Source organism: Cavia porcellus, unplaced genomic scaffold (assembly GCF_034190915.1).
Source record: "Cavia porcellus strain 051 isolate PalLab524CR breed Dunkin Hartley unplaced genomic scaffold, mCavPor4.1 scaffold_10, whole genome shotgun sequence".
Classification (NCBI taxonomy): Eukaryota; Metazoa; Chordata; class Mammalia; order Rodentia; family Caviidae; genus Cavia; species Cavia porcellus.
This window is the reverse complement of record NW_026947493.1, coordinates 84,371,256-84,381,024: the sequence shown is the minus strand read 5'-3', so window position 1 is coordinate 84,381,024 and position 9,769 is coordinate 84,371,256. Positions and strand designations below refer to the sequence as shown.

Genomic DNA, 9,769 nt, shown 5'->3' with positions numbered 1-9,769 from the left:
AAGCAGGTACTTATGCCGCTGAGCTAAATCCCCAGCCCCTAGAATATGCTTTTAAATTCAAGAAGTAAAATCTCTTGAGCCGGGTGTGGTGGCTCACGCCTGTAATTCCAGCACTCGGGAGGCTGAGGCGGGAGGATCATTGTGAGTTCGAGACCAGCCAGAGCTACAAAGTGAGTTCAAGGCCAGCCTGAACTGCATACCAAGACCCTGTCTCAGAAAGACAAAAAAAAAAAAAAAAAAAAAAAAAAAAAAAGTGAAATCTCTGGCCAGGCATGGTGGCATACACCTATAATCTCAGTACTCTGGAAGGCTGAGGCAGGAGAATCACCAAGTTTAAGTACACTCTAGGGAATTTAGTAACTTAGCAAGACCCTATCTCGAAATGAAAAATAAAAAATAAAAAAGGGCTGGGGATGTAGCACAGTGTGAAGGCCTTGGTTCAACCCCCAGCACTGCCAAAAGAAAGGGGGTATGGTCTTATCTTTGGGGTTCTTCCTGTGAAGATGCCCATGTCACACCCAGCTTGGCAGGAGCAGAGACGGAGGAGCCCCAGGGAACCCTCCCTCTCAGCCTCGGGGCTCCATCAGGAAGGGCCTGGCTGCTGAGGGCCATCAAGCTTGGCGTCCACTCACCTACCCCACCAGCTTTGGTCACCATCCGTGGGACACCTTCCTGGCCCCCTACCACACCAGGCACGGCTACCAGGATCCTGTAGTCTGAGCAAATCAAACAACTCAAATTACTTAGGAAACAGAAACTCATACTTCAAAGCCTGACTTGCCTATTTCAAATGTTCTGTAATCGTGTGTGCTCAGTGCTGGTGACTGAACTCAGGGCTTTTGCAATGAGGTGCTACCACCACCCACCGCCCCCACTCCGCCCTTTATTTTTAGTACCAGGAATCGAACTCAGGACCTCACATTTGTCAGGCAGGTGCTTGTGCCACTGAGCTATACCCCTGACCCCTTTAACTTTTTATTTTTGGAGGCAGGATCTTGCTCAGGCCTGGCTTCAACTTACTATTCTCCTGCCTCAGCCTCCCAGAGATACGGAATTGGACACATGTACTGCCACACCTGGCTGGAATCTTACACTTCTAAGCAGAGAGGTGTTGAAGGTTTTTTCTTTTTTCTACTCCACCGGGCTGGTAGTGTCACTCAGCGGAAGGGCACTTGTCCAACTCACTCCAGGTCCTGCACCACCAGAAAAAAAAAGGTTATACAGTATCAATTTCTCAGTGGTGCAAAATTTTGTAACATAAAGAGGCATGCTAGAAGGTTTGGCAGTCTGAAGGCATGCATAATTAATGTTAGTTAAACTAGGAGTGGTGGCACATGCCTATAATCCCTGCATTTGGAGGCTGAGGCAGGAGGTATACCATGAGTTCAAGGTCAGCCTGGGCTACACAGTGGGACCCTGTCTCCAAATCCCAAAATCATGATTTAAGAAACAAGGCAATACAGTCATTTTTGTTTTATAAAAATGGCCAGTTCAGCTGGGGATTTAGCTCAGCGGCATAAGCGCCTGCCTTGCAAGCAGGCAGTCGTGAGTTCGATTCCCGGTACCGATAAAAAGGAAAAAGACAAAAAAAAAAAAGGCCAGTTCTGTTCCCTACGTTGCCAGGCGCTAGAGCACGCCCTAGATGCTGGGGTCTATTTGCAGACAGGATCCAAGCACGAAGGCCCAGCTGGCAGTGTGTGCTGGGGGAAGGACTCAAGTGCTGGACAACAGAGCAGCCTGCTGTGGCCAAGCAAGGGAAGGAATGGCCGCTGGGGAGACCCAGGCTGCAGGGGTCAGGACAGTGCTGGGGACACGCTGACACCTCAGAGGGGAGCCAAGGACTACTTTATTGTTTGGTTGGTTAGTTGGTTTTGCTTTTTGAGACAGGCTCTTGCTTTGTGGCCAAGGGGGCCTTGAACACTTCACCCACCTGCCTCAGCCTCCAGACAGTTGGGCCTGAAACATCATCCTAAGCAGGGAGTGTCAGCACTGGGTCAAAGCTTTCAGAAGAGCTGGGCACTGGAAAACCAGTGGGTGGGTGCTGCAAGCTGAAAGGTGACCGCAGATTGCTTCACCCAGGCAGGAGCAGCACACAAACTGCTTCCTAGCAGGACTGAGGAGTTACGGGGCGGTGGCAAGAGGCCAGAACCAGGCCGTGTGGACCCAGGTCGCCTGTACCCAGGGCCTCCAGGCCGAAGGCCGAGGGACCGATGCAGCCCTCAGAGGAGGCGCCGGGGCGGGGGACTGGGGCAGCTTTCTGCAGCCGCGGGCCCGGAGCCACCGCCGGCCTCCTGCTCCTTCCTGTCTGAGTCACTCCCACGGCAGCGCCTCTTCCCGGCGTGGGCGACGAGCCAACGGGCGGCGCCAGGAGGGGGCGGCGGGGCAGGAAGGCGGGCAGGGCGGGCAGGCGCTTCCTGGCCAGCAGGTGCCAGGCCAGCTGCTGCTGCAGGGTGGATCAACAGGATGGCAGCCGGGCGGGCGGGAGGAAGGAAGGAAGGAAGGAGGCCAGAACTGCAGACCGCGCGAGGGCGGGTGGGGTCTTGGGCCGTGGACACCCCACCCCGCCTGCTGACCCAGCCCACGGTGACCCCTGTCCTCGTGCTGCCTGCTGGGGTCAGCCTGGGCGCTGGTGGACTTGCACGGAGTCGTATTTGTAAAAAGCCAACTGCTGGCCGCGCTCGCCCCGCTACTGCTGGAAGCAACTCGGCGTTCAACGCCGCAGCAGGAGGCACAGACCTGAGTCGCCAGGCGGGGCTGAGCAGGGGAGGGGAGTGCATCCCTCCACTCGCTTGCTGAGCCGGTGGTCGGGGCGCCGGGCCAAGGTCCCCGACGGCGTCAGGAGCTGGTGTACACCAGGACCTAAGCCGGCCACGCGGGTTCCTCCCGGCGCGGAGTCGCAGCTCGGCTACCGCAGGAGTCCCGCAGGGCACGGCCGGATCCTCCCGCCTCCATCCCCGCCCCCCCCTGCGGCGCCCTCCTCCCCTTCCCCCAACCGGGCCCGAGGGCGGGGCGCGGGCGTCCCCCGCCAGGTGGCCGCGGGAGTCCCCGGCCGGCGCTGCACACGCTCCGCTGACAGCGCTTCACGCCGCCGGCAGCCGCTGATCACGCGCGGCGCCGTGCACCCATTGGCCGGCGCCTCACACACCTTTGCCGCGGATTGGTCAACCATAGGCCCCGCCCCCTCCCCCGCCCGCGGAGCGGAGCCGCCAGGGCTACCTGAATGGGGCGGGGGCAGACGGCGCGCGGCGCGGCGGGAGCTGAGGGCGTCGAGGCTCCGGCTTGCGGTTCGGTGACGGCCATGCTCAGCTTGGGTGCCGCGCTCCAGCGGGCTGCGGTGAGTACGCGGACCGGTACCGGGATAGGGAGGCCCCGCGGGCTCCCGTTGCCCTCTCCGGAAGAGGCCCTCGTGGTTCCTAAGCACGCTCCGCCTGGGCGGAGGTGCGGGGACGGGGTGGGTTACGGGGTTCTGGGAACTGAGAAGAGGGCACAGTGCAGCAGGCCCCGGGGGAGGTCAGCGTGGACCAGGAGCGTTGTTGGGCTGTCCAGGCGGAGGAAATGGTGGCCCTTGAAAGGGGTACAGGTCGGGTTCCCAAGTGGGACCCGCACCTTTGGGAGGAAAGATGTCGCTGGGGAAGGACGTGTGACGGCACCACGGAATTGGGGGTGCAGGATAGGGTCCAGGGGAGGAGGTGCCCACAGCCGGCCCCGGGAGATGCCCGCGTGGACCAGAGTCCGCCTGGCGAGGAGGGGTACAGATGGAGCCTAGAGCTGGGGCGGGGAGTGCACCGGGGCTTCCGAGATGCCCACGCGGAGTCAGAATACGTCCCTGCAGCTCTGGAGGGCGGGGTGCGGCCGGGCAGGGGTGCGGGATGGACTCCTGGGAGATGCCCGAATGGACTGGGTGGGGGAAGGGTGGCCCACGAGGCTGCAGCCCAGAAACCCCACGCGGGCCGGCAGGTGGCCGCCCGGCGCCCTCGCAGCAGGCGAGTGGGCGGGAGCCGGCGCGAGACGCGGGGGCGGCAGGGCTTCCGCGGGGCGATCCTCCGCGTGGCGCGGCCTCGGGAGTGCCTCGTCCCCGAGTGACCCGGCCGGGCCCGCTAGGGCTAGGCAAGTCGGGCCGCGGTCTGTTCCTAAGGGAACGGGGGCGGGGCGGGAATGCCGGGCGGCCCCGCCCTCGGCCCTGCTCCCCCTTCCCTGCGCCCGGGGCTTGAGGGCGGAGACCCAGGAAGTAGGGGAAAGGTGACGGCGCGGCGGTCCCAGTTCACGTTTCCTGCGCCGCCCGGCAGCCGCTGATCACGCTTTGTTCACATGCCTCGCCCCCGTCCCGCCCCGGACCCGCCCAGCCCACCAGCCAATCAGCGCGCTGGCCGCCGCCCGGCTGGCCAATGGTGGGCCGGGGGCGCGCGGACGTGCTCGCGGGGAGCACAGGCGGTGAGTCACCGCCGCGGGAGGACCCCGCCCCCGGCTGTCTGCCGCTCGCCGCCCGCGCCGCCCCGCTCCGCCACCCGCCGTCTGCCTTGCTCCGCGCCGGCGGCTCCCGCCCTGAGTGCTGCCCGGCAGCTTACGTAAAGTCCCCGGTTATGCAATTGCATTGTTAGCGATTGTTCTGGGAGCCGGGCTCTCCACACGTAGGAACGTGCATTTTTTAAAACGAACGTTGAAAGTACCTTACAATGTAGTGGTTTTTGGTTTTGGGGGTGGTGGTGGTAGTGTTTATTTTTACACACATCTCTGCTTAAACAAGAAATCCAGGTTTAGTTTTGATTTTTTTAAATGGAGCTTGAAGAACTGTAAGTGCGGGTATGAATGACTATTTTTGCCATCAGGCAGTGCTTTTGAAACAGGTTCTATTTTGTCGACTGCAGAGTGTCCAGTTTAGGCTTTTCCAAATTCCAAGTAACATTTTTATGGTTATCTGGTTTTACTGTTGTATTTGCTGGTCATTCTTAGCATAGCAAACCTTTGTGTTAGGTATAAACAGGGTTGGGGTGAGATTTGACTTAAAAGACAGCATGACCATATTCCTCTCCTGTTTCCCTTGACCTCCCTTGGCCATAAATATCCGAGTTGTCAGGAACTTTAAGCTTCCAGGAATCCGACTTGAAAGAGATTCTAAGGATCCTAATTACCCATTGGCTCTTATACCAAAGGAGTGGCCAAAGGTCCTAACTGGAGTCCAGGGCTCTGTCCCCTATACTTACAAGATCTATGGACTCCATGTCCCTTTGTATTAGGAGATCAGAACGTGCATCACCTTACACAGTCTGCCCTAGCAGTAAGGAAAAACAGTCCAGGCCGCACAGTTGCTGATCAGTCCTCCGTTGCCCCAGCTCCTTATTATTTTATTTTGTGGTAAGGTCTGACTTAACTTGTCCATACTGTCCCCCAAATCTGTGATCCTCCTGCTTCTGCCTCCACATTGAGTTTGTGGGCAGCCACCACCATGCCCAGGAAGAGAGCCTTCCTCTTGCTGTTAGCTGCTGCTGTAGGACGGGGACTTCTTTGCAGCCCAGGTTTCTCCAGGCTCAAATGCAGTGAGAGCTCTGGGCTGGTCTCCTTGGGGGAAAGGAGGCTTTCCATTCTGTCTACCTTGTCAGGGCTCCAGCACTCCAGCATACTAGGTGGGCAGGGAAAGATGAGGGAGATTTTACTGCCAGTACTGTGATGTCTGGCTCCCCTATCCATTGGAGCCAGACTTTGTAGGTCTCTGACTTTGGATGGTAAGAAATACACTTCTGAGTGTTCAGTGTTTGTTCATACAGGAGGACAGAATGGAAGTGACTTGTGAAAAGCGCAAGGAGAGAATGCACTCCTGGAAGAGTGACTACGAGGCGGTGGAGGCGCTCATGGCTATGAGCTGCAGCTGGAAGGCAGATTTTAAGAAATACCTGGAAAACAGACCTGTGACGCCAGCATCAGACACCTCTGAGGAGGAGGGCCTGCTGCCCGGGACACCGGACTTCCACACCATCCCCACATTTGTGAGTCTGTCATTTCTCAGCTGAGTGTGGGTTATGAAATCCCTGCTCTGGGACTGAATTGCCAGATTTCTCATGCTGCCGCTCTGTGTGTTTTCTCTTTATAGTGTCTCACCCCGCCCTACAGCCCCTCTGACTTTGAACCCTCTCAAGTGTCAACTCTGATGGCACCAGCGCCATCTGCTGGACATTTCAAGTCATTGTCAGACGCCGCCAAGCCCCACAGTGCTGTACCTTTCAAAGAGGAAGAGAAGAGCCCTGCACTGGCCCTTAGACTTCCCAAGGCGCAGGCAACAAGCGTGATCCGACACACAGCCGATGCCCAGCCCTGCAGCCACCAGCCCTGCCCTGTGAAGACGACCAGCACCCAGAATTACCAGGATGGCTCTTTCCAGAGACTGCCCCACCCGAGTGCCGAGGTCACGAGGAAGACCGTGCCCTGCGCAGCTGTGTTGCCCAGCAGAGCCAAGTGCGAGCAGAATGCACCAGTGGTTGTCAGTGACCAAGTGGCCACCACCCCTTGTAACTCCCCCGTGCCTTCCTTGGACACTGTCCTCCCCAGGGCCCGGCCCGGCTCCACATCCCCGCAGCACCCCGCAGTGGCCTCTCCTCCTGCTGTGTCCACAGTGGGGGGGTCTCCACCACTGCCAGTCATCTGCCAGATGGTCCCCCTGCCTGCGCACAGCCCCATGGTGACCACCGTCGTCCCCAGCGCTCCACCCAGCCAGCCGTCCCCTGTCTGCCCACCTGTGCTGTTCATGGGCACCCAGGTACCCAAGGGCGCCGTCATGTTCGTGGTGCCTCAGCCAGTGGTGCAGAACCCAAAGCCAGCACTGAGCCCACATGGCACCAGACTGTCCCCCATTGCCCCCGCACCTGGGCTCACGCCCTCTGCAGCTAAAGCAGCCCCACAGGTGGACTCCTCCAGGATCCGGAGCCACATCTGTGGGCACCCAGGCTGCGGCAAGACCTACTTCAAAAGTTCCCATCTGAAGGCCCACATGAGAACACACACAGGTACGGTTTGCTGTTCAAATCTCTGGTAAATGTATGGCAGAGGGTGTGGTGAACCAACGTGGGGTGCAGGCCAGTTGTCTTGGTTACTTTTCTCTCATTGCTAGGAAAAAACACCCAAGATCCAAAATTAGGGAAGGATAATCAGCTTGCTCCAAGGCAGGGTGGCACTGCACCAGGGCAAAGCTTCAAGGCGCAGCCAGCAAAACCAACCAGAGCAAAGAGTGGGGGAAGCACAAGCCTCTTCCCTCCCTTGTATTGCACACAGGCCACCCCATCCAGGGCAGGTGTAGCACTCACAAACTGTCCCTGCCTTCCTCCTGCACAAGTGGAGGTTATTTACAAAGTAAGGCCCCCTGCTGAGTCTCTTGGTTAAACTTCATCAACTTCTCAAGTTAATGTAATGTATCAACTATAACACCCGTCATCCCAGCACTCTGGGTGGCTGAGGCAGGAGGATTGCAAGTTGGAGCCCAGCCTGGCAATTAGTGACTTAATGAGACCCAGTCTCAAAGTTTAAAAATGTGGCCATGCACGTAGCTCAGTATGAAGGCTCTGAGTTCAGTCCTCAGTGCCACCAAAACAAATTTTTCATTTGTGTTGTATAGACAGAGCAGACATTTTAGGAAATGACTTTGGCCGTGAGTACAGGGGCGGAGATGGGCTCCTAGGAGAGGAATGCTGGGCCTGGCAGTGGGAAGGCCCAGTCCCCAGGGTGCCCCTGCAGGGTGGGGTGCAGAGGCCAGGCAAGCTGAGTGACGACCGCCCCTCCCTTGCAGGAGAGAAGCCGTTCAGCTGCAGCTGGAAGGGCTGCGAGCGCAGGTTCGCGCGCTCGGACGAACTCTCGAGGCACCGGCGCACGCACACCGGCGAGAAGAAGTTCGCCTGCCCCATGTGCGAGCGGCGCTTCATGCGCAGCGACCACCTGACCAAGCACGCGCGGCGCCACCTGTCTGCCAAGAAGCTCCCGAACTGGCAGATGGAGGTGAGCAAGCTCAGCGACACCCCGCTGCCCCCGACACCCACGCCCGCACAGTGATGCGCCGAGGCGACCCGAAACTCACGACTCACTTTGACTTTGTCACAGCCAGATCGGGACAGGCGCCAAGTCTGCCCTGGTGGGATCCAGAAGCAGGGACCCATCCTGGATATTGTGGCAGGCAGAGCTGTGGCCGCCTGCAGGCCCCAGTGCAGTTGTCACTGCTGTCACACAAAGCACAGCTCCTCTGAGTGATGGGTCCTGTCCAGGTCTCCGGGGGAGGTCTGTCACTCCCGTGCTTAGAGGTGGCACTTGGGGCCAGCCTCTGGAAGCGATCCTCCTGGGCCCGGGTTCTGGAGCGCAGGCGGAGGTGCGGATGAGCCTGGGGCAGTGGCGCCTGATGGTCCGTCCACCACCGTGGGGTCAGGTGCTGACCACGCTGGCGCCGGCACTCAGGCAGAGAGGGCACGGGGCCCTTGGTAACTTGTTGCTTGGACATGGAGCTACGGTTTCCCCACCACTTACTGTTTTGAGAGTTTAACAGATGACTCTGTGTAGGCACTTTACTACGCTTCCCACTTCAGTTTGCCTGCAGTTTCTTGTGTAGATCTGAAAACTGTGTCCCAATGTGTTTGCGGTAGGCTCAGTTACCCGCACTTTGTTTAGGAAACGAACTCTGAAGATAAACACATAAGGTGAAGAAGGGATGTGGAGAATTTTAGGTGACTCCTTGAGAAGGACGGAGCAGAGTGGATGTCATGAGGAAGTGTGGTCGCTGAATTACAAACTCGGTGGCCGTTACTCCTGGGCAGGCAAAGGTCCTGCTGATTCTAATTTCCTAGGAGTTTTTCAGAGACATGGAAGGAGCGAGGCGGAACATTTTTAGAACGTTTGATTTTGTTAGCAGTATTTCTGTTCTGTTTTGTGGTATAGTGGGTGATACAGCAGAAGATACAAGTAAATTCTTTGAAATACATTGTGAAAAATGTCACTATCTGAACATACAAAATTTTGTCTGTATTTTGGGTGTAGATTTTTGACATCAAAACTTGGACCCTTGGAAGAATTTTCTGTTAAAGAAAAAATCCTCATGAGAATTTGCACAGTATTTCTTTTGTTGTACTTGTTGTTTACAATAAAGAATTTCCTTTGCTATACACAGTGGGCTTGTTGCTTTTTTGTTGTTGGGTTTTTGGCTCTCCCTGTAGCGACTTCGGCCTTGAAGTCGCTGAAGTCCTCCTGCCTCAGCCTCCAGAGAGCTGGGGTTACAGGTGGGTGCCATGGTGCAGAAGCAACGCAGTCCTGTTCCTGTCGAAACGTTCTTGGGTACATTTTGATGACTGGAGACTGGACTGACTGGAGCTCTGACTGTTGGCAAAACCTGGTTCAGTGGTAAAGATGCCACACTGATTAGGTGCCCTCGCCCACGACAGCAGGACCTATGAGGCAGGCAGCCCCTTCCTGGGGAGAGCTGCCACCACAGCTGAACCAGCTCAGTGGGGAAACGAGAGACCACTCCACCTCCCATGGGAAGGGCTGGGGAGCCGGGCACAGGGGTACCCGCGTGTAACCCTGCCTTCTAGAGACTGAGAGGAGACTGGCCTGGTCTTACCTAGTAACTCCTAGGCCGGCCTGAACTACAGAGCGAGACACTGTCTCAAAACACAAAATTCTGTGATTGAAATCCCTTTGTGTTCTGAAAACACCAGCAGTGGTTACACTGCTCTAGGTTGGCTCACCGGTGACACCATGATAAGGGGCAGGCTGGTGCCCACAGCCCCACTGACCCGAGTGTCTG

The 9,769-nt window shown here is 57.5% G+C and overlaps 1 protein-coding gene across 1 annotated transcript; it reads left to right on the top strand.

Annotated features, from left to right (window-relative positions):
* Nucleotides 1-3,176: 3,176 nt before the first annotated feature.
* Nucleotides 3,177-9,128, top strand: Klf10 (KLF transcription factor 10). The gene is made up of 4 exons (XM_003479839.4): nt 3,177-3,334; nt 5,763-5,981; nt 6,086-6,995; nt 7,772-9,128. The coding sequence occupies exons 1-4, from the start codon at nt 3,221-3,223 to the stop codon at nt 8,029-8,031; spliced, it is 1,503 nt and encodes a 500-aa protein (XP_003479887.2). The 5' UTR covers nt 3,177-3,220; the 3' UTR covers nt 8,032-9,128.
* Nucleotides 9,129-9,769: the final 641 nt, after the last annotated feature.